The 27,969-nt window shown below is 57.2% G+C and overlaps 2 protein-coding genes across 3 annotated transcripts in view; one reads left to right on the forward strand and one right to left on the reverse strand.

Annotated features, from left to right (window-relative positions):
* The window catches only part of SLC5A10 (solute carrier family 5 member 10), a 31,089-nt gene continuing 3,126 nt past the window's right edge, over positions 7–27,969 (forward strand). Inside the window, exons 1-9 of one of the 2 annotated variants that reach the window (XM_021412223.1) lie at positions 7–2,612; positions 3,139–3,198; positions 3,322–3,426; positions 6,602–6,707; positions 7,696–7,776; positions 10,591–10,796; positions 11,712–11,847; positions 26,432–26,539; positions 26,892–27,042. In XM_021412223.1, the coding sequence (XP_021267898.1) occupies positions 2,475–2,612; positions 3,139–3,198; positions 3,322–3,426; positions 6,602–6,707; positions 7,696–7,776; positions 10,591–10,796; positions 11,712–11,847; positions 26,432–26,539; positions 26,892–27,042 (1,091 nt within the window). In that variant the 5' untranslated portion in view covers positions 7–2,474. The other variant, XM_021412222.1, reaches the window with a different exon arrangement.
* Positions 10,224–24,733, reverse strand: FAM83G (family with sequence similarity 83 member G). The gene is made up of 5 exons (XM_021412215.1): positions 22,971–24,733; positions 19,038–19,205; positions 15,398–15,522; positions 13,261–14,695; positions 10,224–11,252 (listed from the first exon to the last, which is right to left on the reverse strand). The coding sequence occupies exons 1-5, from the start codon at positions 23,463–23,465 to the stop codon at positions 10,869–10,871; spliced, it is 2,607 nt and encodes an 868-aa protein (XP_021267890.1). The 5' UTR covers positions 23,466–24,733; the 3' UTR covers positions 10,224–10,868.

Raw genomic sequence — 27,969 nt, forward strand, 5'->3', positions numbered from 1 at the left:
TGCTTGGTTAGCTGAAGGGCAGAGCTGCTCTGGGGGTGGTTGGTAGGGTTTGGTTTGCAGGGAGAGGTGGTGGCAGCCCCACGAGGATGGAAATGCAGAGGTTCCAGCTGATACTCTCAGCTCATGGCAGGTGAACTGGGTATTCAGAGCTTTGTATCCTGGCCTGAACGTCAGGATGTGCAAACTGCCCAACCCAAAACAGCAAACCCAAACAAAACCAGCCGTAATGCAGAGCTGGACTCGTTCAGGTTTGTTCTCCTGGTGAACACCTGCATGGGACGGCTCTGGGTTCAGAGACTGGGAGTTCCTGGCTGCCGTGGAATTAACGAGCACTTATTTAAGGGTTGTTAGGTCTAATTGCTCCCAATCAGAACGTCCTGCAAATAAGTATGCCTGTCCAAAATCAGAAGTGAAAGTTGACCTTTGCTGGCACGTCTCTGAAGGAGGCAACCATGCTTGGGGTTTGGAAAGCTGATTTGCTTTTAGGGAGGAAAGGCTTCTCCCCCCCATTCCCTCGCGTCTTAGCGCAGCACCTGGCCCAGCAAGGCCTGGGCTGCAGGGAGGAGTCCTGGGGAGCACTGGGTCTTGGTGTATTCACCAAGAGAGATGGAGATTATTTTTGCTTTGCTGTCCTGTGAGATGTATTCTGTCTGTGAAATGTCAAGCAGCGAGGCTGCACCTGGTTATGCTGTAGTGACAGTGGGTTATTAAACAGTTCCGTGCTGTTACTAGATACACCAAGCTGACATATTAACACTTGCATGCGCTCGGAACGTGTTAATGCAGGTTACATTCCGGTTGAGCAGTGAGGGAGAACTTCACTTCTCCTCACGAGTGTGCGGAATCAAAACCCAAACTGATACAGCCCGTGCTGTGATAGCAGAAGGCAGCGATGCTCTGCCAGGCCTTGCTCCTGGCTGTGCCTGCAGGGAGGGCAGCTGGGGAGCTGCGGGCCCTTGGGTTGCTCCTATGGGCAGGTGGGGGCGAGGGCTGGGGGTGCTGAGCTGCGAGGCAGGGTGGCTTAATGAATGATAAATTCCTTCGGGCAGTAATGAGTTACTGATTCAGTGACCACTGGTGGGAGGCTTTCCTGCAGGGCGAAGGAGGGAGCGGAGGAACGATGGAAGGCAATTCCACGGCCGGGTCCTTCACCCCCTTGCAGCAGTTCAGCGTTGCTGATCTTGTGGTCATAGTGACTTACTTTTCCTTAAACCTTGCTGTGGGAATATGGGTAAGAGTGTTTTTGTTGCTCAGTTTCTGCTTTCTTCTTTCACCGTTTAAAATATAAATACTCTTTTTTTTCCTTCCCCAGTTGTAGTTTGCATTTGTTGTGCGTTTTGCATATTGTGCTGCATTCGCTCTGTTCTGTTGCGTACCCCTCTGCTCCTCTCACCCCACGTAGGACTCCTCCTGCCTCAGAATGAGGTGGGCTTAACCTGGCACAAACTTCTCCCCCAGCCTGCTGCCTGCGAGCGGCTCTGCCCTTCTCTATTACAGGCTGTTAAGACAAACACGCTGCTTACCACAAAAAGCTCTCAGCGACCTGCAATTTGAGACAAAGGCTCTCTAAAGCCACGTATTCTGCCTTGCAGAAAAATCCTGGCCGAGGCCGTGCCCTACGAGCCTGCTTGTCTGCCCGGCATGGAGGCAGCATCCTCCGCCCTCCCCGCTGCCCTCTCTGGGGGTGCCCCTTTACTGCTCGTGGCTCCGAGGATTTGGGGTGCAGCTGCTGTTTCATGTAATTACACCGGAGTTGCAGAGCTCCCATTAATTATCCAGTCTCTCGGCCTCTTGTCTGGCAGACTGGGTTCTTGGTTTCTTGTCTGGGTTTGCAGGGAAAGTGTTCCGTGCTGATGCTTTCTCCTCCCAGTCTTCATGCAGGGTGAACAGGAACACGGTCAGCGGCTATTTCCTTGCTGGCAGAGACATGGCGTGGTGGCCAGTAAGTAGAGACCTCGTGGTTCCCCTGTGATGCAGCACTGCGTGGTCCTCCTCATCCTGCCTTGTGCAAGGCCCTCGGCGTGGTCCCGCACCGCATCCTTATCTCTGAATTGGAGAGAGACAGATCTGAAGGGCGGAGTATTTGGTGGGAAAGAGTCAGTAGGATGGGCACAGCCAGAGGGTTGTGGTCAATGGCTCCGTGTCCTGGGTGGGGGGGGTTCCCCCAGGGTTCCATCCTGAGACCTGTGCTCCTCAATGCCTTTATCAATGACATAAATGCAGCAGATTGCTAATGACCCCGTGCTGAGCAGCAGCCTGATCTAGTGGCTGGCAGCCCTGTCCATGGCTGAGGGTTGGAACAGGATGATCTTTAAGATCCATTCCAACTGAAGCCATTCTGTGAAACCAAGAAATCCCACCCCAAACCCACCGGGGATGTCGAGATGAGCTGGACACAAGGGCGCATTGATTGCTGGGGCCCACGTGTACTTCTGGAGGAATTCTGTTAGGAGCTGACCTTGCACAACGTGCCCATGTCCCAGCAGCTCCTCCTGCTCTCCCTGCAGATCGGAGCCTCTCTGTTTGCCAGCAGTGAGGGCTCAGGGCTCTTTATCGGACTGGCTGGGACCGGCGCTGCTGGGGGAATCGCCGTCACCGGCTTTGAGTGGAATGTAAGAAATGTCTTGTGTCATCAAGGAAAGGAGGTTTTTGAGCCTTGTGGCAGCAGATAGCTGTCTGTGAAGGCTTAGGAGGAATTGTGCAGAGGATAACCAATGCAACCCCATAAATTCAGCTTCTCTATGTGATGCCCAGGGCGTGTATCATGACGCTGGAGTCAGCTCAAGCCCTTGTGAACAGGGAGTTGTATGCTTTGGAGCAGAGCTTCCTTCTCCAGCCCTGCATCACCCCAGCGGGGAGGTGGCTGCGTGGGTCACCAATTTGCTGCTTTCCCCTGGGTGACTTCCAAAATCCTGGAGTTCTGCAGCAAAACCATGGCACACGGGGAGGTGGTGGGATGCTTCTGAGGGCCGAAGGGGCAGGGTCCTGTTGACAGGGTGCTGGGTGGTCTCCACTGTGATCTTGCACACTTTTCCCTCCTGTTGGGGGCCACTTGGAGAAGCAAATGTGTGTGAAGGGGGGGAGCTGGGGTTGGAGCTGTGGTGAATGGAGCGGCGCTGCGTGCTTCCTTCCCAACAGGCGACGTACGCGCTGCTGGCGCTGGCCTGGGTCTTCGTCCCAGTCTACATCTCATCTGGGGTACGTGGATCTACCCTAATCCCAGGAGCATCCCCTGAACCTTGTGCTGGGAATGCTGCCACGTCTCGGGGAAGGGGACGTGGGACAGGACGGGGCAGTCACCACTCCCGTCCCCTCCTGCAGATCGTCACCATGCCCGAGTACCTCCAGCGAAGGTTCGGAGGCGAGAGGATCCGGATGTACCTCTCCGGGCTGTCGCTCCTGCTCTCCATCTTCACCAAAATCTCTGTAAGTAGCCTCTGCTCAGCTCTGGGGCAGCTCCATGGTGTGCCTCGTAGCAGAGAGGCTGCAGATGAGAGGTGCTCAGGCTGCGCTGTGCCCTGGGGTTTTATCCACGCTCCTGCAGCTCTGAGGGGTCCCACCCCTGAGGGGCGATGGCTGCACGGAAAACAATTTAGCAAATGCTTCTACCTGGAGGCAGCGGGTGGCTGCAGCACCAGCTGTGTCCCCACGCAGCGGCGCTCACTGCCCGCTGCTCCGGGATGCACAGCGCAGCCCAACCGGGGCAGCACCGCTGCTGCTCCGCATCGCAGCCTGCACGGAGCCTGGGAGGAGTGGAGGGGCCGGGGTTTCCGCCCGGAGAGAGGGGAAGGATAGAGCAACCTGAGGACAACCCTCGTTGTGCAAATATTTAGGTTGCATTTAGTGCAGCTCGCGTTTCCCTTGCCTTTCTCTGCCCACTTGGAGACCCATTGCAGGCAGCACTGCTTGCTGCTGTGTTCCTGGCTTCAGACCCAGGAGCTGCCGTCTCAGCCTTGGCACTGCTCCGGGTGCTGTGCTGAAAGGCAGGTTGCAGGGGAGGGAGCAGCCCTCTTCCTGCTGATGCAGAGCTTTGAGCATGGGCAGAACCTGCAGAAGCGGCGCTGGGGATTCTGTTGGTGCAGCTGTCACCTGTATTCTCCCTAACACCACGTCCCATCACGCTGGAGATCGTTCTTCCCGTAAAGCTATTTCATACTCTTACCATTTTTTGCAGCTGGATACCTAATGGCATTTCTCCTCCATTAGGGATGTTGTACAGCTCACCCGAGCTCCCCGCTGCTCTCAGCCATGCAGAAGTGCCCTCTCCTGCCCGTCCCCAGCCCTCGGTCCCTTTGTGTCCTGGCAGAGCTGCTGGGACCTGCCCAGCCCTGGTGCCGCTCCCACTGGGACAAGTGGCAGCATCTGTCCGGTTTGCAGGTTGGGGCAATGATACCCATTATTCCCTGGTTGTCCTAATGCCTGGGAACTTGTCAGCACTCATTCCTCTTCCCTGCTCCCACGGTGCCCAGGGAGGGACGTGGTTCAGTACTGGTCCAGTATTGATCTTGGTGATCTGAATTTATAGAATCTGAGGGCTGCTTGTATTGGGGTCTGTCTCTGGATGATCACACAATCCCTCTCCTCATACCAAAGAAGTGTGCTCTGCCATGGAGGGAGGGGTGCTCAGCCCACACATTTCCCGGATGCCAGTGACTTTGGCTGGAGGGTACAGACATCCCACGCCCACCCTCACAGCTCTGCCTGTGCCTGTGCTGTTGCTCAGCCTATGCCATGCTTTCTTTGTGCTGCTGAGCTTCCTGTGACCGCTGAGCCACGCAGGATCCCATAGAAGAAGAATCAACCTGACCAGGGTCTACCTGGCATTTGGCACCACCCATGGCGAACCCATGCAATGGTTGGGGTGAGTGTTGGCAGATATGCCAGGTGGTGCCACGGGTGTCCTATCCCTGGTGCTGAGCGCAGTGTGAAGCTCAGGGCAATGGGGACTGTCACCGCTGCTCCGGTGGCTCTGTTGTGGGCAGGGGTGCCCATAACACATCACTCTCCCTCCTCCCCATTTGCTGGTCCCCATCCCTCAGTGGTTGGGGCAGCCCAAAGCCCAGCTGAGAGATTCCATTCCCCTTAGCTAGGAATAGGTGAAGCTTTGCATGAGCGTTCCAGCTCTGGTGGAGAGCCCTGGAGACTCCTCCGTGTCCCGTGTAACTCGTTCGGCTCAGGCTTGGCCAGCAGCTCTCCTTGGGAAGGAAGGCACTGGTGGTGTTGGGTAAGAACGGGTTTCCGAGTGAGGTCACCGGCGGAGGCAGGGATCTCACCGGATTAGGAGCCTGACTTCAAAGGCTTCTGCTCTCCTTTTGCAGTTGAAAGGACTTGTTTCATGAATAGGTCATGCCTGGTTTTAATTAGCTTGTTTTTGTATTTGGGATGTCTTATGAACAATTCAGTCACATGCGCTTTTATTTTTTTCCCACTGTAGCAGCATTACGAGGAAGAGAGGTGGGGTTCCCTCTGCTTCCTCATAGCAAAGACTTAGACTCATTTGCAGACGACTGCAAAAATGCTTTGGCATTGAGAAAGCCCAGAGAAATGGTTATGAAATGTTTTCTCCGGGGCTGAGCTTTTGCATCTGAGCTCTGGGCTCTGCTGCGGTGATGAGAGGTGCATTCCTGAAGGGGATACTGGGACCTCCAGAAGGCACCAAGGTTGCGATGGGGAGGCTCAAAATATTTTGGGTTTCTGCTTCTTGTTCATCTCTGGAGGTGCCCGAGGCTGTGGGTGGAGCCCTGGGCAGCCCAAGGTGGTGGGAGCCAGCCCATGGCGGGGCGTTGGGCCTGGGGGGGGAGCTGCGAGCTCTCTTCCCACCAACCATGCAGTGGTTCTATGGTTCTGTGATCTTTAAGTTCCCTTCCAACCCAACCATTCCATGGTTCTACAACCATTGCACTAGGAGGAGATGGATGAGGGCCTTTTTCTGCCTTGTAGCTGAAGCTTGCAGTGTGGAGATGACTTTGTTGTCCTCCTGTAGGGCTGCTTGGAGGTGTGTGTGGTATCAGGCTGTAGCTGGATCCCCTTTCTGGTGAAAGGCATTGCTGAAAGAGGAGCTGCTGGTGGAGGTTTTGGCATGGTTGCCACTGGGTTGGTTCCTCTTCAGCAGGACTTATTGGGGTGAATTGCCTCTTGGTGCTCTTGAGGGCTCTCCTGGAGACATGGCCAGGCCTGAGTGCCTGGCCCTTGGGGTGACATCTCCCTTGGGGTGCTGGAAGGGACTGTGGTGGAAAGTTTGGTGCAAATGTCATGGAACAGGCCCTGAACCGGGGTCCTCAAGCTCATGATGCAAATGCTCTTCAGGTCGGTTGGTTTGTGATTTAGTCAGTGTTATGCCTAACTGTGCGGGCTCACCTGGGACAGGCATGACTATACCGGATTGGAGCACCCAAAGGCGCTGGGTGCCAGGAGGGGTGCAGCCCCCAGGTGGCACCAGGTGCCCATCTCCAGGACTGCAGGGAGCATGGTGAGATGCCACCTGGGGAGCAGGTCATTGCCAGATTGGGCCTAATCCTGTGAGGGGCTGAGCACCACTCGCTCCCCATGTTGTTCCCAAAGGCTGTGGCACCCTACAGCCACACTCCTTGTCTCCACGCAGACCGACCTGTACTCAGGGGCTCTGTTTGTGCAAGTCTGCCTGGGCTGGGACCTCTACCTCTCCACCGTCCTGATGCTGCTGGTGACAGGGCTCTACACCATTGCAGGTAGGCTGCTCGCTGTCTGGCTTCTTTGCTTGAACCAATGCCACTTGCACTCCTGTTTTACACTTACTTGTGTGCTCACGGGGCTGCTGTTCCCTGTGCCACCCAGCACTGCTGTGCGTCCTCCTGAGAACTCAGCTCGAGCAGTGACTCGGGTGTGAGCTCTCTTTTGTCATTACAACTCAGCTTTTGTAATCACTCGCTCCTCCTCTGTCTCATAGCTAAATGCTTTCTTGTGTGTGCACCTATTTGTAATCAGCTCTAATCAGCGCTTCTCCTATTACAGAACCATTACTGAGGCAGCTAAAATCTCAGAGCCCTTCGCCTAACCCGTTTCCCACCTGCTCTGCCTGCAGTGCAACTCGCTGCCATTCCCCTGCCCAGCTGCAGGGAACACCTCCTGTGCACGTTCCCACAGTGGGACCGTTTCTGTGCAGCACCAGTTGGTGTCTTTCCTTGCTGATTTGGGGGTGATGACAGTTTGGAGATGGAAATGGGGAGCCCCTGGCTTGTAGTCCCACTCTTGCACTGCAGAAACGATGATTCTTTCCAGGATATTATTTCAGCTTTTATTTCAGCTGGGACATTCCCTTCCCTGGTAGCTCCAGTGGAGATGCCGAGCAGTAAATCCTCCTCCAGTATCTTCTCCCGGCCATCAAAATGGGAAATGGTGTAATTATATCCAAAACGTGGTGGATTTTGCAAGACTCTGGTTTTGAGCAAATCCCACGTGGCTTTTTCCTGCCCACGAGGCTCGTTGTGCAGCGAGGCATTCCGGTGTGTGCCAGGCAGAGGTGTGCTCGCTGCGTCACCCCGGACCGGAGCAGATCGCAGGCATGGCTGGGCAGGCGCTGGATGGGGATGAATCAGAGACTTGGGTTGAAACGGGTTGAAACCCATTTTCTCTAGGCCCGCTACTTCTTTGTGAGCATGGGCAGTCCTCTGGGGCTGCGTGATCCCACAAGTGCTCGTGGTGCCTTGCTCTTTGCAGGGGGGCTGGCGGCTGTCATCTACACCGACGCGCTGCAAACGCTCATCATGGTCCTCGGAGCCATCATGCTGGCGGTGAGAGGTAGGAGCTGGGAGGACTGCAGTGCCCGTCTGCCCTGCTTGGGCAGTCCCAGATGAATAAAAAGACTCAGTCTGAGCAGTTCGGTGGCCAAACAGCAGCAGTCACCTAAGGAGAGTCTATGGTCTACCCGTGTCCCCTTGCTGCTGCATTTTCCCTCTGTGCCATTCCTTGTGGGCATGGCATCCTGCTGGTTCTTTGCGTGGGCTTTCTCCAGTGCTGGTGAACTCTGGACTGTCCTCAGGTCCCCACTGTCTGAGAACTCATTCCAGAGTTTGGCTGAAGCTTGGGCATTGCCTCCTGGATGGGTACAGCTTGGCTCCCGGTGCCCAAGGTCGATGTTTGGGGAGCGGGATGCCCAGATCCTGAGATGGAGAAACCCATCCAGGTGGTGCGAAATGCGCTCACAGTGAGACAGCAGTGGGGCAGATCTGCAGCAAGATGCATGTGCAAACAAGCGAAAGGACAGGCAGTTGAGGCTTCACTTTACAGAAGGGAGGAAAGAGAGGGAAGGTCCTCCCCTTCTGAGGGAGGTATCAGTAACAATAGATATCCCAGCAGAAGCGGGGACCTGTGCCAGGCAGAGGAGCAGCCCCGACTGCTCCACACCACAGCCCGCACCTCAGACCAGGTGCTTGGGTATCGTTGATTATTGTCTGAAATGCTAATTGCCCACAGGTCCTCTGAGGCTTTCTCCTGTGCTCTCGGGCAGCAGTAGGAGGGCAGCAAGGCATGGTTGGAAAATGCCCGGTGGCAGCGGCACGGCTGAGCCGTCTCCAGACGTGCTAACCCGCTCAGCAAGGTGTGAGCAGGGAGGTGGTGGTGTTGGGAGAGTCGCTGATCCAGGGGATCAGAAAGAGCCTGCTGGCCGTGCAGCTGCTGCTTGGTCTTGGGAGAGCCTGCAGGCTCACTTCCTCCAAGGGCTGCCACCTCAGCTCCACTGGGCTCAGCTCTTAAGGGATGCTCTCCATGGTTTTGCCCTTTTTGTATCTTTAGGCTGTGGCAGCCACAGCAATGCAGATGATGTTCATCTGCTAGCCTGTGACCACTCTCCCCATGGAGCGCAGAAGGGGTGTGTGGATGCTATTGGTTGCACCTGGCAGAAGATGAGCATGCATGGAGAGATTACATACACTGAGGTCCTGGGGGCTGCTGGGGCTGTTTGGCGATGGCTCAGCTCCAGCACTGTCCTGCAGCTCTTGCTGTGTCCCCTTGGTACTGAGCACAGGGACATTGCATTCGTTAGTGGGACTTTGCTCCCATGGGTGGGATGTGGTGCCCATTGGAGGAGCACTGCTTCCACTGCAGCTCTACATCTGCAGGCCGATTCCTTGCTGCCCTGCCTTCCTTGCCTCTCTCTTCCCTGTGAGCAGGCGTAGGTGTTGCGACTTGTCGGCTGACACCTTTGGAAAGGGAGCAGGTCCGCACCCCCGGGCGCGAATCTCTGCTTTCAGCACTCAGCCTCTGCCTCTGGAGAGCTTTTGTTGGTGCCCAACGCCCATGCAAAGCTTGGGAGTAGCTGATGCCTGGATAAACCACGCGCTGGAGAAGAGCCAGCAGTGCTTTCATAAGAGCAGGACAGAGCTGTGAATGTGCACTTCCAGTGCAATACTGGGGAGTGCTTTGCAAAGGGAGCAGTGAGGGGCGATGCCCCTTTCCAAACACCCCAAAAGACTCAGGTCAGGAGGGCAGGACCAGGGCTGCAGGTTGGTGCTGGATGTGGACACTTTGCAGGGAGGGTGCCATCCTGGAAAGGTACATGGGGAATGGGTATTTGCAGGACGCAAACGGGTACTGCCCATGGCTGGGAAGGATGCATGGAGTGGAGGGTACCACCCAAGGGTGCTCTGGGTCTCATTTTGAGCCTGATCTGTTTTGCTGTTTTGCTAAGGGTTCCTCTTCCCTGCACCCAAAACTGCCTCTGAGCAGGAGGGAGAACCTCATTCTGCAGGAGCAGCCCCTGCTTGGTGTTGGGACCTTCTCCAGCCCTCGGTGAAACTCCTTCCTCACTGTGGGTAGCTGAATGATCGCCCTCTATGAGCCCAGTTGGGGTCCGAAAAGCTCTCCTGACTACAGTGTCTCTGATTCCCTAGGACTCCCAAATTCTGCCTTTGGCATGGGGCAGCTGCAAGCATGGTTCATGCCGAGCCCCCCGGAGCAGGGAGGTGTTGGGGCTGAGGCAGAGCCTGGGGCTGTCTGGGCAGGATGGGATCCAAGGCAGCTGCGCAGGGCTCAGAGCTGCACACGCTGGGGCTTGCTCATGGCACGTCACCCTCAGCAGGGCTCAGGAGGAGGATTCTGGTTCCTGGGAAAAGCGCGGTGAAGAGGGGCGACGTGTTGGGAATTTTGGCTGGAGGCTCATTAAGGATGGGGCTGTGCAGGGGTAGAAAATGCTTCTGTGTTGGGTGGATACACGTGCCGAGGCACCTTGGGCTGCAGTGAGTCAAGTCAAAGGTACCTAATCTTCAATTTTAATGGTTCTAGGTGCGTTTCCCATACTCTAGGAGCAGGGAGCTTTAATAACAGCTTGCTTTTACAGTACGAAGTTGAAAGAGGTGTGGGTCCCTTTTGTCCCAGATGTGGGTCACCCTCCCGAAGGAGGGCGGGCTGCAGTGGGACATGCTGTGCAAAATGGTGATAGAAGAGTCTCTTAAATAACTAAAATAAAATATAATCACGCGCGTGAGCCTCCCTCTGCAGGAAGGGGGTCAAGGAGTGGGCAGCAGTTCTCAATAACGAGTTCTGGAGTGTTTTTCTGGCTGATCCTGGAGGCAACCAGACGGCCTCCAACCAGCCTCCCCCAACGGTGCCTTCCAGCTTTCAATGCGATCGGAGGTTACTCCAACCTGGAAGAGGCCTATCTAAAAGCCGTGCCGTCCAAGATCGTTCCCAACACGACCTGCCACCTGCCCAGAGCGGATGCCATGCACCTCTTCCGAGACCCAATCTCTGGAGATCTGCCCTGGACTGGGATGACGTTCGGGCTGTCCATCATGGCCACGTGGTACTGGTGCACCGACCAGGTAAATGTAAACAAGATTCCCCCGCCCCGCGTAGCAGAGCATCGCCTGCGGTCCATCCGCTTGCGTCCACCCCTACTGCTCCTTCTGGCTGGTGGGCTCAGGGGGCTTCTTCTTGGAGTCAGTAGCACCCGGAGCAGCCATCACTTTGTTCTTGAGGTGCCTGGACTGGGACAGTTTGGAGAGCGGGATGCCGAGCGGCGTCCTCATCTCCTCTACTGCCTTCTGGCTCTCGGGCAGGGAGCTCAGGGCTTTGCTCGCTGCCCTGGGCTTGCTGGGGCTGAAGGCTTTCCCCTGCCAGTATGGCTGGCTGCCCGCAATGGTCTTTTTGGGCTCTGCGCCGTCCCTTCGGTGCTTGCTGGCCCCGGGGGGTTTCTCGCACGGTGGGGAGCACGAGGGCTCCTTGCCTTGCTCTCTGCCCACGAGGTTCCTGGGGCGGTAGCGGTAGATGTGCGTCCCCTGTTTATTAAAGAGCAGAAACAGAGCAAAATACGACCTGTGGTTGCTGTAAGGATGCTGTTCCCCTACACGCTTGTGGTCCTCATGGACAAGTCCCTCAGCTGCTTGGTGCAATCCTGTGCCCAAATGCTGCTGCTGTGCTGCTCACCCTCTGAATGAAAACTCTCCCCCCGATTTAGGGTTGTGGGTCAGCCAGTGTGTGGAGGTGCAGGTCCCTATGGGATGGGGCTCAGAGTGGTTGTGTTCCTCAGGGGTCTCGCTACCTGCCGCAAGGGCATCACCCAAACCACTCAGTGAACTGGAGAGAAACCCAACCTGCACTGTGGGTACACGTCTGCGGTTTTGGAGTCCTGTGCCTGACAGCTCCAGCGTTTGGGATGCTGGGGATGCAGTCAGCAGGGGGGAGGCTGACATTGGAGGGAACATACTGGTGACAGCCATGTCCTCTGCTCTCCACAGGTCATCGTGCAGCGGTCGCTCTCTGCACGGAGCCTGAACCACGCCAAGGCCGGCTCCATCCTAGCCAGCTACCTGAAGATGCTGCCCCTGTTCGTCATCATCATGCCAGGGATGATCAGCAGGGTCCTGTTCCCAGGTAAGGGCGGGCGTTTGGCTGGGCACTGAGCAGAAACCACTGCGACTGGGTGTGCGAGGGATGGGACCCGAAATAAAAATGTGTGTGGTGTTGATAGTGGGAGATACCTACACTGTCCAGGATGGGAGGACAAACAGCAGTTGGCAGCATGTTGGGCAGTTTTACACCCCAACTCCAGGGGCTGGGAGAGGCCAGGAGGTGCAAAAGAACAATTTCATGTGGAAAACTGCAGACTTTCCAAGAAAAGGCCTCATTGGGGCCCATGGATGGGCCATCTTCCTTGTGCTGCTGCTGCTCTCCAACCTCAGATGAGAGGTTTCTACAGAGCTAACCAAGGATGGCTCTGTTTATTGTTATTACGCATGGCAGAAACTATTCCCTGCACGTTCCGTCAGCTGAGCACTGGCTTTCCTGGTTCTGGCAGCACCTCAATTATCTCTCATAAAGAGGCCTGGACAAGTTATTGCAGGAACACGAAGGTTCCTGAGCGCTTTGAGCAGCGTAGTGAGGGCTTGAGTGCTGGAGCAAAGCCCTGGGCAGGGAGCGGCGGGCAGACTCTGGACTAATACCCTCAATTCCCTGTAAGCACAGATTAGATGGACCCAGCAGCTCAGCTGGGGTCCCCTGGGGGCATCAGGGACACGAGCAGCGGGGCTGTCCCTCTGCCTGCTTCATAGACCCCTGGCTCCCGTGGGTGCTGCTGACGGCATTGCTTGCCCGCGGCAGCTGCCAGCCCTGCTGTGCTGCTCCACCTCATTATGTGTCCGTGCGCTTTGCTTTGATGCTAATCAAAGTGCAAGGAGCTAGAAAACAAGGCGGGGAGGGACACGCCTGCATGCACAGCCTGTCCCACAGAGCGGTGCCACCGCCGTTGGGTGATGGGATAGAGCTCCGGGCACAGCCCCGTGCCACGTGCTGCTCTTTAATTCCAGAAAGCCTTCCTTTCATCCAGCCTTTCCCTTTGCACTCCTGGCTAGGTGGGGAGCTATGGCATGGCCGCCATCCCCCTGGCCACCAGCACCTCCTGGATGTCTCCTGCAACTGCTGTGGTGGTAAAAGGGGAGATTTAGATTGGATATAAGAAAAATGCAATGATCTGGGAAGTGGTGGAGTCACCATCCCTGGAGGAGTTCCGGAGCCATGGAGATGTGGCACTCGGGGACGTTGTTAGTGGGCATGGTGGGGTGGGTTGGGCTTGTGATCTGAGAGGTCTTTTCCAACCTTAATGGTTCTACAAATCTATTTAGGGACGTGGTTTGGTGGGCATGGTGGGGAAGGACTGACAGTTGGATTTGATGGTCTTAGTGGTCTTTTCCAACTTTAATGATCTTATGATTGTAAGACCCAATGAACTGAGGACACTTCTGGGCCAGACTGGGACATGCAGTGAGGAGAAGCTTGTGGATGGCTTACCTGCGTGGCACTGGTGGGGTAGGAGCCGTTGCCGTCCAAGATGGTGCGGGGCAGCACACACCTGATCTCCACAGCGTTGCTCCTCCTCTTGGCCATGTCCTCCATGCGGACGTGCTTGAGGGACGGGAGGCTCCCCAGGGGGCTGAGGAAGGTGCCCCGACTGATGTGGGGGTCGCTGAGCTTCCTCTGGATGGGCACGAACTCCCCGTTGTGGGTGACATCCGAGTTGGTTCGCCTCAGCGGCCCGTAGCGTTCCCTCACCTCGAAGTACTCATCTGAAATGGAGGACGCGTTGGAGCGGCGGTAGCTGTGGTCAGCAGAGCTGCTGGAGCAGCTCTCCTGGTCGCTGAGAGTGATGTACTCCTCCTCCTCCTCCTCCTCTTCATCTCCCAGCCCATTGTGGGCACAGGGAGGCCCCTTGTCCTCCTGGGGCCCAACTGCTGGGAGGTGGCAGCTGTCCGGTGAAGCTCTGTTGGGGTTCTCCTTCAGTTCCTGCCTCGCATCCACATGGTCAGACAGCGGTGGCTGTGTGTTACCCTCTGGGGCACTGCTGCTGTCGCATGGTGCGCTGGCTTTGGTTGCAAGGCCACCAACAGGGACAGTCCTCAGCTTTGGAACTGGGGGCTTGGCTTCCTCAGGCGTCTCCTCGGGTGGCTTCAAGTGGTGGCTCAGTGGCTGAGCGGCCGACGTGCCCGCCTGCTTCGTCACCCAACCATTGCCTTCAATGGGGCTGGTGGCTGGTGCCGCAGGAGCTTCTGCGGGGACCTGCGGGGTCTGCCTATGGCAGGGGGACACCGGAGGTGGCTCTTGGGTTGAGAACTTCTTGGCTTCCAGCTCCCTGTTCTTCAGCATCTGCCGGTGCTGGGCGCTGGCCTGGGAGACATCGCAAACTTTGATGCGGTTCATCTGTGAGAGCTTCACGTTCTTTATCTTGGGGTCAATGATGTTGATGTAGCCCAAGACTTCGCTCCCAGGCTCCGGGTCGGGCTCAACCCAGGTGGGCAGGTAGTCAAACATGTTGGCTTTCTCAAGGTTCAGGAGGCCGGGGTGGATGAGCAGGGAGAGGTCTGCTGCCTCGCCGTGCCTGTCTCCCGCTTGGCCCTCGTGCAGAGCTTTGCCTTTGTTTTCCACCTTCTGCGTTTTGTCCTGGTTCTCAGATGAAGTCTTGCTGATCTGGTCCGCGCTCTTGGCCTTCACCAGGGCGTACTTGGGGTTTATCAGCTTCTTCACCATGGCGTTGGCAGGGGTCACGGGCACAACGGAGGGTAGCGTTACGGGCTCAGGTTCGGGCTCCTCACCCATGGAGACGGATTTGAGGCTCACCCCTTTGGACATGAGGTACAGCTCCTGGAACTGCTTGTCGAATGCCTCCACCACTTGGCCCGAGAGCACCGTGATGACATTCCGATCCGTCCTTGCTGCGGACCAGGTGAAGCTGGAATGGAAACGTGTTGGAAGCTGAGCGCTCACTGGTACATAACACACCTCTTGCCAACCCTGGCTTTTCCCGAGGGGTTTAATAGTGCTAGTGAGGACATGATCTTGCTATAAAAATTAACGATAATGGGATTAATAAGAAGCTCTCATCCCAAATGGGAATTAAGGCTTGAAGTTAGGAATTTGAATGAAAATTATTTTTTAGTGTGGGTCAGCTAGTTTTCATTTTAGTGTCGGCAGCTTCTCCTTTCTCAGTTCAGATTGGTTAAGAAAAGGGATTTGTAAACAAGTGCATTTTTTGTTGCGGCCAGAAAATAGGAAATGTCCCATTTTCTTGTTTATGAAATGTGTCTTTTAGAGCTGAAAACATCATCTCTTTCAACCAAAACAAGTTTTCATTTGGACAAATTGGAAAACACTTGGGGTTGTAAATGTTTAACAGGAAAATCTGAGGTCAGTGCGGAGCTGGGGCTGGCTGGGCCTCGGTACGCCTGTTGTTCCCAGTGCATGGTGTGCACTGACATCATTGTGTCCCACCGCTGCCCCAGTCCTGGCCATGGGGTGGCCTTAGGATGAACTCAGGCTGCCCTTGTGACGTGGTCCTCTAAGTTAGGAGGAGGGGAGCGAGGCTGGGACAGGGACCACATGGGTCCTTTGACATCAGCTCTATGGGGCAGGCGAGAGGGGACGCCGCTGTTACCTGTAGGAGCCACACATGGCCCGGTCTCCATCCACAAACATGAACTTCTGGGCCAAAGCCCCTTTGAATTTGGTGGCTGAACGCGTGAAGAACTCCGTCCCCCCTGTGCTGCGGACTCGGAGGTTCTGCAAAGCAAAGGCAAGGAGCTGTGAGCAGGCAATGCTGAGACCAGGATGGACGTCCTCGCACTGCCACCTCCCCACCGTGCCTCTGCCCCACTTGGAGCTTGCTCCAGCCCCACACTGAGCCGTGAAGAGCTGACGTTCAGAGCCCCTGGCTGTTTCCCAACCCCACCGAGCAGTGGGCAGCGCTCCTCACAGTCTGCTCGCAGGAGACCTCAGCGATGAGGAGATAAAATAACTTGCCCAGGGCTGCGCAGTGAACCAGAGACCTGGCGCCAAGAATTTCCTGCTTTCCCCACGGTGTCCAGCAGTGTTTTCTACCTCTTGAACTCACTCTGCCCGCAACCACGGGTAAACAGCGTGTGATCGTGCTCCAAACGCTTTCCATCTCCTATGATCTATGCGAATGGCACCATGCAGGAGGCAATTTTTCTCCTCCTTCCCCCTGGGACATGTACAAGTGTTTTTCAGGGAACAGTGCTGACCCCGGCACAGTGCACGTAGACCCAATGGCAACGGGCTTCCCTTGGGTCTGCTCTGCTCCTAAATCTGAGCATCTCACCTCGGTTTTATGAGTGAGTGGGGAAAAAGGCATTGGGAAAGGAGCTGTGGGGATGTGGGTCCAGGTCCAGGCAGGGAGCAGGGTGTCCCTGCTCACAGCAAATAGAGTGGGCTCCTTCGGGTAGGGAGAAAGCACTTTTTTATGAGAGCACTTTCATTCCTCTAGTTCTGCTGGGATGGTGGTAATGCTCTTGCTAAAGGCACAGTGTCATCGTTAGGTTGTGCCCTTGGTTTTGTTGTTTGGAGCTCTTCACCAGGTTTCCAAGCAAGTTTTATGAGCTGTCTGGAGAAGTTTGGGTATTTTTAGTGCATTTGACTTTTTTCGAGCTTTGGCATTTTTGCCTGGTGCTGAGACTCCGGTGCCTGGCTGCGGGCAGCTGGTGGCCTTTGAACCACTGTGAGCCTAGGATTGAACTGGGATCGTTCAGTCTGACAGGAGGTTGTATTAAGGTGGGGGTCAGCTTCTTCTCCCAGGTAACAGCGATAAGACCAAATATGATGGCTTTAAATTGTGGCAGGAGGGGTTCAGGTTGGATATTAGGAACATTCCTTCTCCTGAAGAGCTGTCAGGCACTGGCACTGCTGCCCAGAGAGGTGCTGGGGTCACCGTCTCTGGAGGTGTTCCAGAGCCATGGAGATGTGGCACTGAGGGACATGGTCAGTGGGCATGGTGGGATGGGGTGGGGTTGGACTTGGTGATCTTGGAGGTCTTTTCCAAGCTTAATGGTTCTATGGGCTCTACGGCTGGTGTGGGGATGGGTACAACAGGGTGATGTCTCCATGCATGGCATCCCCACAGTGCTGCTCTCTCCCTCTCGCTCTCAGCCCAGTGTGCACACAAAGACATGAAACAGCCTGCGTTTTTCTTGGGTAACACCCAGGGAAACAAAGCTCCCGGCATCAGGCTGCCGGCTGCCTCGGCCTTCCCCTTGCCGCAGTTGGGTAAGATCTGTTTATTTAATCTCTTCCAAAATGAGCATGGAGCGAGCGTGCGCCTGGCTGCTGAGCCGGAGAGCAGCTCTGAGCGGGGCTGAATCACACCCCAAGCACTCGCCCTTGCTCAACGCAGGACAGCCTTGCCCAAGCCTCCTCGCTAATTGCACAGCGCAGAAGGCACCGAGATAACGACGTTCGTTTCGTTCATCTCCTGGCTTACACAGCAGCTCCCAGCCACTGCCCTAGTTTCCTCACTGCCTCCTGCCCTGCTGAATACCATCCCGGCAAACTGCTTGCAACAAGCAATATGTGGCAAATCACCACTTCCAGACATTTGCCGAGCTCTGCAGATGTTCTCCTGCTTTTCCGGTCCTGCCAGCAGGCAGCTAATGCCTGAGAGCGCCGCGTGCGTCAGTGCTGGCTTTTCTGGTCTGGGAGCAGAGCTCCCTCTGGGCCGCAGGTAACAGCATAGGGAAGCTCAGCTGGTTTCATTGTCCTGAGCAGCCATGAGGCAGAGCTCTCGGGCTCACTGGATGGGGAGGGCACAAGGCCGGGCTGGATGGGTGCACTGTGAGTGCCACCACGGCGTCCCTTCCTGTGGGGCGTGGGTCCCTAGAGCTGGCACAGCATCGCAGCCCGGTGCCAGCCTCCCTCTCACTGGCAATGCCGTGACGTGGCTGGAACGTGTTCCTGCTCAGCTCGCTCTCCGCCCTCACCGTAAGCAAATTTGGAGGGAGCATGCCCAGGCGAAGCCGCTTGGCACCGCGCAGCCAGGTGATGTCAGGCGGAGAACATCGCCCGTGTGCCGGGCTGCAGGCGTGGAGGCTGGGAGCGGAGTCTGTGGCCCGAAAGTGAAACCGTGGGGTGCTGCAGTGCTGGGCACACAGGGACAGAGCAGCATCCCACTGCCACCCCGTCCCAGCGCTGGGGGAAGCGCTCCTCTGCCCCTTCCTGTCCCTTGTCCCTCTTGGAGCGTGGTGCTGGACTATGTTCTCATGCACGGAGCACAGGGCTGTGCTGTGTTTCGCTGTGAGCACTCAGTGCGTTACCTGTAGGGTTGGGTTAAATAGTAACCCCAACCTCCCGCGTTGTGTGCAAAGTGCTCCTTGCTTGCTCTGCTTATCTCGCCGAGGCACACTTTGTACAGGGGGAATCTGCACAAAGCCGAATCGCGTGCCTCTAGCTGCAGCGTGCTCTGTCAGCCTTGTCGTGCTGCTGGCGTGTGGACTTGGGCGCTTAAGGCCAAGGGACCGAGCCCTGCACTGCCAGGCATTGCCCGTACCGCTCCATCTTCCTCCTTTCCCTAAAGGACTCGTGCACCATGCAGAGATTTCTCTCCTTCTCCTCTCCAGCTCCTTAAGGGAGAGATTCAGGTTGGATATTAGGAACAATTTCTCCTCTGAAAGAGCAGTCAGGCACTGGCACTGCTGCCCAGGGAGGTGGTGGGGTCACCGTCCCTGGAGGTGTTCAAGAACTGGAGATGTGGCACTGAGGGACGTGGTTATGGGCATGGTGGGATGGGTTGAGGTTGAGCTTGAGGATCTGAGGGGGCTTTTCCAACCTTTAAGATTCTGTGATTCACTTGTGTGCTTTGCAATGCCCTGTGCCCACCCAGCATGCAGCTCCCTGCACAGGGCACCACAGCAGTGACAGTGGGACAGGGATGGCTCAGAGCCTCCCTCCATTCTGCTCCACCATGCGGAGATCCATGTCCCCATCTCCCAGCTGCTCTGGGATCCTGGATGTGGGCACTGGCTACAGGACCTGGATGTGGGCACTGGCTACAGGACAGATGGACCTAACTCCTCTAACTCTGCTCTAGGACTGTGGCACAGCACAAGAAGAGCTCCTGGCCCTTCAGGAGCTCTCATAGCACTTTCAGAAGGAATCAGACCAATTTCCCTGCTGCCTTTTGGCCAAGCAAGCTACAGCTGGAGGCAGAGGAGCAATTTGTCACCATGTCCTACACAAATGGAGCAGCAGAGTCCAGCATTGCTGCTGAGATCGAGGACCGTCCTTACCTTTAGGTGCCCAGCGTGCATTTGTGCTCGCTCACACATCTGGAGGAAGTGCTTCACATTGGTCTCATCCAAAATGATGTAGACGCCCACTTTCCTTTTGAAGCCTGCATCCAGGAGGTCCTTGAAGATGTCGACATCAGTGAACATGTCCATGACCACAGCAATGACCTGCAGAGAGGAAGAGAGAGATAAGTCTGCACCTCATCGGTAATGGTATGTGGTGTGACACACAACACCCTGGGCTGTGCAAATGCAGAACAGAGCTGGGATGGCAGCACATGTCCCTGTGCAGTGACAGTGGCTTTGTCAGTGTCACAGAGCTGCCTTTGTATCTGGGATGTTTGCCACCATGGCTGAGGTACGTCCCACACATGATGGGAAGATGCACCATCTGGCACAGGGAATGGCACCAAAGGTCACCCCACACCCACGGGTTTTGTTTTCCCGGAGGGTGGCATCGTCCACAGCACTGCAGGGCAAAACAGGATGGGGGCAGTGGCCCTGCAGCCATGTCTGCCTCCTCCTCCTGCACAGGGTGGACACTGTCATTAAGGATGCACTGGGGCACCGGCGTATCATTGTGCCATGCTGGGGGACTCCAGTGTCCCCATCTCAGGGCACGCTGCAGAGTGACGCAGGGGGACAGAAGGGACAAGGGAGTGCTAGGTGCTCGCACAGCTGGGAACGTCCAGCCTGATCCTCTCTGAGAACTGTGCTGCCTTTTAATTAGTGCTACAGGAGGTGGAGAGCTCTAATTACGAAGAGAATCATACATTAGGACGTTGCTGGCTCTTCCCTTCCTCTTCAGCAGGCGGCTGCACAAGGAGGGAGGCTGTGTGTCCCCTCCCCATCCCTGCCACCACCAGTGTCACCTGGTGCACTCAGGCACTTTGGCGCCTTGGAGCCAAGAGGGAACCTCACAGCTCTGCCAGTCTTCAGCCTGTGGGCACCATCCTGCTTTCAGCTGAACTCCCATTTATCCTCCTCGAGCACCTCCTGATGGGCTTCGTCATGAAAAGACAAATCCTCCCCAAGTCAGTGGGGAAACTGAGGCAGAAAGCAGGTGATGCTGCACTTGGGGGCTTGGGATGGGGTTGGTGGCAGATGTGCTCCATCACTGATGTCTGTGCTCTCTGTGGCTGTGGTCACGTCCCTACGTGCCTCATTCTCTCCGGGGCACGCTTGTAAATCGGGGCTGATGGCAGCCACCAGCAGATGGTAATTGCAGGACTTTCCAGCGAAACCGGTGCTGTGGGCAGAGCAATGACTCCGCATTGGGGGTTCTAATGGGAAAAGTGCTTTGAAGGGGAAGGAAAAGTGAAAAGCCCCTTTGATGCAGCGTGGGACAGCACTTGGCAGCGTACTTAGCAGTGGCTGGCCCTTGTTTTGGGGCATTTTCCCACTGTGGTAGAGGTTCTGCGGACAGGGCGGTGCGTGGCAGAGATGCAGGCAGGGGATGATGATGTTGCCCCATTCAAAGCCCTTTGCTGCTGCATCGCGGTGGGAAGCTTGCCTATCCCTTTGCCATTCATCCAGAGGGAGAAGAGGATATAGGACCTGGATCTAATGCTGGATGCTCCCTGTTCCCGAGTGGGCGATCCTTTGCTTTGCTTTTCTTCCTGGGCTCCCGGAGCTGCTGAGATCTGCAGGGCACAGTGGAGGTGCCAACACCATGAGCACCACATCCCCTTGGATGCAGGGCAGGCGACGTTGGATCCTTCTGAGCCACTTTGATGAGTGCCCAAACTGCAGGATCATGCTTTATAGAGGAAATTGCAGCTCTTTCTTAAGTCACTCTGAATCACCAGATAATAACTTTTGGGGCACATCATGTGGGCACTCAATAAATTAGGCAGGCACCAACGCACAATTAGAGGAAGCGTGTTGGGAAGAGGGAGAGATGGGACAAGGAACACCAATAATTGCTCTCTCTCGTTGAACCTTTCATCCAGGAACGGCAGAAGGTTTTGTAAACAGTAATTAATAGGGCTCCCAACCTCTGCTGGAAGTTGCAGAGGGCAATTAGAGCACTGAGATCCCAACCGGGAACCTCAAGCGTGGAGAGGTCAGGCTCACGGTGTCTCCGGTGGCTCTGTGCCCAGGTGTGTTCTGCCCCGTTTCTGGTCAGAGAGAGCTGAGATGGAGTGAGGAAGAAGAGAGGAGGCTGCTCTTCCTCCCCAGTGGTGCCATGAGCTGAGCAGCTCCGGGGACGGCATCGGGGCGATGGCCATGGGGAAGCAGTGTGCTGGGATGCCCTGCGCTGTGCTGCATCCTTGGCCACAGACCTGGGGATGTGCGAGTAGAGTGGGGCCGTGGCGTTGGGATCCTCTCTGCTCCCCCCTTCCTTCCCGCAGTGAGGAGGAGATCGTGTGCAGCCCTGCTGCAGCTCGCCCGGATTTGCCTCTTGGCAGAGTAAAGCTCAGAACGCGGCAGCGCTTGGCTTCGATTGTGCGCATTCGTGGGCTCACCCTCACCATCCGAGGGGCCTCGCTCAGCTGGGCGGCCTTCGCTCTCCCTGCTGTGTTCACAGCTGTGTGTCGGTGTATGACAACGTCTCTGGTCATCCTCTGGGACAGCCACCTGGGCTCAGCAGCGCGACCGTGGGTTCAGCTGTGGGATTCTACATGGAGGGGAAGGGCTGGAAGAGCCCCGTCTGCTGAACCCCGACAGCTCCTTCTTTGTTTCCCCCCTCTCCCCGGCCCCACTCACAGGGCATCGCATCCTTGCAGCCCGGAGATGCACCCAGGGGAGGTGGGGACGGTGCGGGCCCTGACTCAGGGATGGGTGACTCACGAGGTGCTGCCGGCGTGGGGGAAGCAGTGAGCAAGCAGAGCCGGGCAGGAGCTGCAGAGCCGGGGCAGAGGCAGCTGGAAAGAGCCGAAGATGAGACATTGTTTGTGATGGGAGAGGTCTCCTCATCTTCCGTCCCACGTGTGAGGCTGAGGCTCCAGCCCTGCCCTCCCCATGCCGTAAGGACGTGGCTCACCACAGTGCCCTTTGGCAGGAAAACACTGCAGGTAAAGACACAGCACTTTGACTTTTGTGCCCAGCACTGGGATCGCTGAGATCTGTGCCTCCCCATGCATCCCAGCCCATCTCCTGGGGTCTCCCCGTTTTCCTGCTAGAACACCCCTGGTGTTGGGGTGCTGCTCTCTCTGAACTGAGATTCTTGAGGGTTCAGCTACTGTCACCATGAAACCAGGGAGCACCGGCCCCTCTGTGCTTCCCTGCCGGGGTCAGGTCACTGGGAATTCCAGTGGCCTCTGCCCACCTCCACTGGTGGCCTTCATGTCCTGCCACCATGTCCTCCTTCCCTTGTCCTCCTGCCCATGACACCAGTGTGACCCCATTGCTCATCCACCCCAAATCTCTGCTCTGGTTTGCTGCTGTGGGGAGGACAAACCTCAACCCAAACCCAGCCTGGCGAGGTGGGTTGCTGTGCTTCCCCTAACGCTTTTCTCCTACAGCCAGGATAGGGCTGACACGGAGCAACGTGCCACTCTGCAGCCGGACTTGATGCCCACACATACACCAGCACAAGACCTGAGACTTTGCCTCTTTGCCCAGGGGCTGAGTTTGGCTCCTCTGGTGCCAGCCTGCTGCTGCACGCAGTTGCACTGTGCTCTGGGAATAGTGACCACGGAGTGGCTGGGACCATTTTCCTGCCCTGTGGAGACCCTGGGATGAGCGACATGGCCACGGAAAGGGTCATATTGCTTCCAGAGAGCGTTAGACCAGGCCAACAGCGTCGTCTTCAGCAAAATCTGACGACTGAATATTGGTTATTCTGAAGGAATATGGAAAAACCCAAATAACCGACCCCGATGCCTCGGCTTGAGCAGAGGCCGGGGACCACCCGGCTGAGCAGGACTTCGGCATCCATCCCCAGTGGGACATCCCGCGGCCAAGCCCACCCCACCGGCGTCCCCTCACCTTCTGAGCCTGGCAGATCATCTTCCGCACCACCTCCTTGATGTGCGCCTGGCCCTCGATGGGCGGCTGCATGTAGACGGTGGCGCGGGTCACCCCACGGTAGGCGATGGTCTCGGGCCAGCCGAGGTCCAGCTGCGGGATGGAGCGGTCGGACCTCTGCGGCCAGTACTCCAGGGACGGGGCCACCTCCTGCTCGTCCCCTTGGCTGTTGCGGTCGCCCTCGCTCCCCGCTGTGCTGCTGCCGTGGCGCGGGATGTACTCGGAGCCGGGGTCGTACGTCTCGAGCGTGTCCAGGATCTTCTTGAGCTCCAGCTCGGAGAGGAAGTCCCGGATGTTCTCCCTCTTCAGGACCTCGTAGAAGGCATCGGGGCCGCGGGCGGCCAAGGCCTCCAGGGCCAGGCGCTGCTCCTCGCTGTAGAAGAACTCGGGCTTGGACTCGCTGGACCTCCAGTTGACGTGGCTGTCATCCAGGCACTGCACCTGGGAGAAAGCCATGGCGACGGCACACGCCGCGTCCCTCCACCAAGGGAACTTCTCCGGCAATAAATACGGAATGGATTCCTCCCCAGTCTTTACATAGGCGACTCGCTTCGCTTCGCCCTCCCCGGTTCAACGTGCAGCTGGGAACGCCGTTCCCTGCCCGGCCGGCTCCTGCCACGCCGGGCTCTGCAGGGAGGAGGATCCGGGCTCCGGCTGCGGTCGGGGCAGAGCTCGGCCCCGTGTGCACACACGCACACACACGCGGCCTCCTCTACCTCCGGCTCCGCGCTCCGCTCATCCTCCGCTCTTTCAACGCAGCGAGAAAGCAAAACAAAAGGAAAAAAAAAAAAAGGAAAACAAACAAAGGAAAAGAAACAGCTTCACAAAGTGTGCTCAGAGCAGAGTTTCTCAGCCCAAACATCGGCCGGGCGCTGGCGGGGCAGCGGCTCGGCGGTGCGCTCGGTGCCCGACCACGGCTCCGCCGAACTCCTCAGCATCTCCGCGGGTCAGCCCGGGCTCCCGCCCGCACGCAGTGCCGGGCCGGACAGGTAACAGCAAGAAGTGAAAAGAGGAAAAGCGGAGGAGTGATTCATCGCTCCGCCCTGCCCCACCTGCGGTCACATGCTGCCTGCACATTCTCAGCTCGGCTCGGCCATTAACTCTTTCTGCCGGCGCTGCTCGCCGGGGGTTGAGACCCCGAGCGCTCCTCCAAAAAATCAGCTCTGTCCTGAAATCCCCTCTCCTTTTCTCTCTCTCTCTCCGTGCCTGCTGGGATGGCACTTGTTTTTGGGGAAAGAAGTGGCTGTGCCCCGTGTTGGGGCCCTCCTGCACCGCGTGTAGCAGCCCCCGCGCTGCTGGGAGAGGGTGGGAGCTGCGGGGAGGGCTCTGCTGGCTGCGGGGTTTACAGCGGGGACGTGGCACCGCACGGGCAGAGCGTGATAAGAACTGGGAGACGGATTAAAAATCCCCCCCGCCCTCTGCGTTGGCCAGGCAGTGATCGCGGGGAACGCGGAGCTTTTGGGCAAAGGAGAATTTCATGACTTTGGATCAGATGTCAGAAAGGAAAATGCCACGGGCTGCGTCTCGCTGAGCCGCTTGGGTGCAGCTGGTCTGGATCTGCGGCTGTGTGTGAATGAGAGCCCCGCTTGAGTCAGCATCCTCAGGGCAGAGCTGCACAGGGCTGTGCTCCGGAGCGAGGCGTGCAGGGTGCTGGGCACCAACCTGAGCCTTTCTTCCCATCTTGTCCATGCGGGGATTTCTGTCCCAGCTCCTCCCGGAGGAGGTTCAGGTTGGATGTCAGGGGTAATTTCTTTTCCCAAAGAGCAGTCGGGGACTGGCACTGCTGCCCAGGGAGGTGGTGGGGTCACCATCCCTGGAGGTGTTCCAGAGCCGTGGAGATGTGGCACTGAGGGATGTGGTTATGGGCACGGTGGGGTGGGCTTGGGGATCTTGGAGGTCTTTTCCGACCTGAATGACTCTGTGATGTACCCAGGCCCATCTGCCCTGTGCTCATGCAGTGGTTGTTGTGCAAGAGATCTGCAGCCTCTTTGGAGGGGTGTGTGTGCGATTAGGATTTATTGTGTGGTGGAACTGACGGACGAGGAAAACAGTGTCACATTGGTACCGTGCTGAGACAGCTGCCACCGAGGTGCAATGCTGCAGCTGCGCTTTTCCTCCTCTCTTCCTTAAGACTCTCTCCTGGCCGCTTTTACTGACGGCGTTGCAGTGAGCTCAGGGGTGGATGAACTTGTTATTTGGGTGCACACTTGATGTATTTTTCCTGCACATCCAGCTTGCTCCTCTGATTTCCCCACTGCAGGAAAAGAGCCGGCAGCCCTTAACCCGCTGCCTCCTACAGGGAGGGGTCACTGTGGCCCAACACATCAATCCCCAGTGTCCCAGTGTCCCCACATCCACATTCCCTTGGCCAGGCAGAGCCATCCCATGTCCCAGCTGCACCGTCCCCAGCACCGCCACAGCCCTACAGCCCGCACCAGGCTCCTCCAGGCCGCAGTGGGAAGCGTTAATTACAAGCTCCTAATTAATTTCCCATCTCCATCTGAAGGTCTACTGATGCAGCAGGGTGTGACGCTGGGCTCCGCTGCCCGTGCGCTGCTGGGGTGCACCAAGGTGTTTGGTTGGGGTGCAGCACCCAGACACTGCTCTGCCCTCGGGAGCATCCTCCAGCCCTACAGGTCTGCGGGTATTTGCATGGAGCCGCACACAACGTGGTGCTTTGGAGAAGGGGAAACTGAGGCGCAGAGCTGTGATAGCAGCGTTACTCAGAGCCCTGGCGCTGTCTCTCACCCCGGGGAGAGGTGGAAGAGCAGCTGCCAGCCCCAGTCCTGCTGTGCCCAGCCTGCTTTGTGCTGTGCTCGGTGTTGCAAAGACAAGGGAGCCCAGGTCCTGCTCCTTATGCAGGGATTTTTGTGCAGACACTGGTGTGTGATGGGAACCCCAAAGAAGAACCGGGAGAATGGAAGGGGTGCAGATACCCCATGGGAAATCCTTCATGCTGCATCGTTTCCTGCCCTCCCTATGACTCCAGCTGTGCATAGGGGTGCCCACGCCGGTCCCTGTGCTGCTCGGGGTGAGGATGCCGAGCTGAGAGCCAGCCGGGACATAAATATTTATACTTGCCCTTAATTTCCATCTATTTCAATATTTTATGAGCCTCACAATAAAAAAGGGCTCAGCACCCATTGAGACGCGTAAGTAATGGGGCACTGACTGTCCTGGAGCGCTGCCGGCTGCGTCGCGGGGAGCGGTGGGTGCGGAGGTGATGGCCCCAGTGGTACACAAAGCTGCTTGCTCCCAGGTCCCAGCAGGGCTCTGGGGTCACCCTGAGGGGATGATGTGGGATTTAGGGTGGTCAGGGCTTTGCAGGGTGAGATCCAACCCAGGCATAGCGCTTGGGGACGTTGGGTGATGCTGGAAGGTGCAGACTCACTCCGGGACCTTCCCCTGCCTCTGTCCCCCAGATGCTGTGGCCTGCGTGGATCCCGAGGAGTGCACCCGTGTGTGTGGGGCTGCGGTGGGCTGCTCCAACATCGCCTACCCCAAGCTGGTGGTGGAGCTGATGCCCAGTGGTAAGATTGTGCTCTGTCTGCAGCCGGGTCCTGCTGTGCCCATGGCTGTTGGTGTCCTGGCTTGGCCATCGCTGGGTTGTTTAGGGGGCTTTGGGCCATGCAGCCCCCTCCTCAGTGACCCCTAGAAGTGAGACGGGGGGTGTGGGTTGTCCCGGTGTCCTACGGGGCTGCTAGGTGTCTCCAAAGCCTAAAGAATGGACACGCAGATTGAGATGCGTTTCCTCTAGGACTCCGGGGACATTCCCAAAACCCAGCCTATGGTCACGCGGAGCAGGACGCGTTTCCTTTGGGACACTGGGGACATCCATCCTGCTGTCCCCAGACACAGCCTGACAGTCCCTCTCCTCCCCAGGGCTGCGGGGTCTGATGATCGCGGTGATGATGGCCGCACTCATGTCCTCCCTCACCTCCATCTTCAACAGCAGCAGCACTCTCTTCACCATGGACATCTGGAGGAGGATGAGGCCAGGAGCCAGTGAGCGCGAGCTGCTCGTGGTGGGCAGGTAGGGAGCGAGCGTTTCGGGGACAACGAGGGTTTTGGGGAGACTGGCAGGGCCGGCCCAGCCCTCTGTGATCTCCTTTGGAGTCTGGGAGCTCAGCCCGGCTGCAAAGTTCTGCGGTTACAGAAGGAAAACAAAACGCTCGGAGTGTTTTATGGATGAAAGCGCTGCGAATGCAGATGGAGCTCATGAAGTTTTTTGGAGGGGCTGAGCTGTGCCCTCCAAACAAGCTTGGGGGGGGGCAGGCTGGGCTGCAGCCCCACATCGCTATGGGGCAGAGGGTGGCACAGCCCCGGTGTGTGCCCCAGGGATGGCGAGTGCTGGCCCCCAGCCTGGTGCCGTGCTACGGCGCTGTGCCCGGGGCGGCACACTCAGCACTGGGGCATGGCCCAGCACAGTGCTGTGCTGTAGGGACAATGACAGGGAGGAAATCTGGGTCAGGGCTCCAGCTGGGCTGGGCTGGGGCTGCGAGGAGGCTCTGCCGGCCCTGCTGGTCCAGGTGGCTGCAAGACAGTGATTTTTTGGCACCCTCTGTTGCTGGGGGTGGGAAAATGATGGGTGGTGATCTACCTGCAGCAGCACGGCAGCCCAGGTGGGCGCAGGAACAGGATGCTGTGCCTATAAAAATGGCTTTAATAATGCAGGAGGGCTTCTGGGAGGATGGCTGATGGGTGTTTGCAATGACCTTTGTCTGCCCGGGGTGGGAATCGCTGCTGCAATCGGTCATGGGTAATAGATTAGTGAGGGGGCAATGTGTGTGTGGCCCTATGGCTGTGCTGAGTCAGCACCTGTGGGTTGGCACACGGGGACGGGAATGGAGGTGGCACGTGTCACCACAGGGGACCCTGGGATCACTCCACGTTTCTGCGGCTGTTTTCCCAGGCTAAACAACATTGGGATGGGCACGTCTGTAAACAGCACCCACGCTTC

This window comes from Numida meleagris, chromosome 13 (assembly GCF_002078875.1).
Source record: "Numida meleagris isolate 19003 breed g44 Domestic line chromosome 13, NumMel1.0, whole genome shotgun sequence".
In the NCBI taxonomy this organism is placed as follows: Eukaryota; Metazoa; Chordata; class Aves; order Galliformes; family Numididae; genus Numida; species Numida meleagris.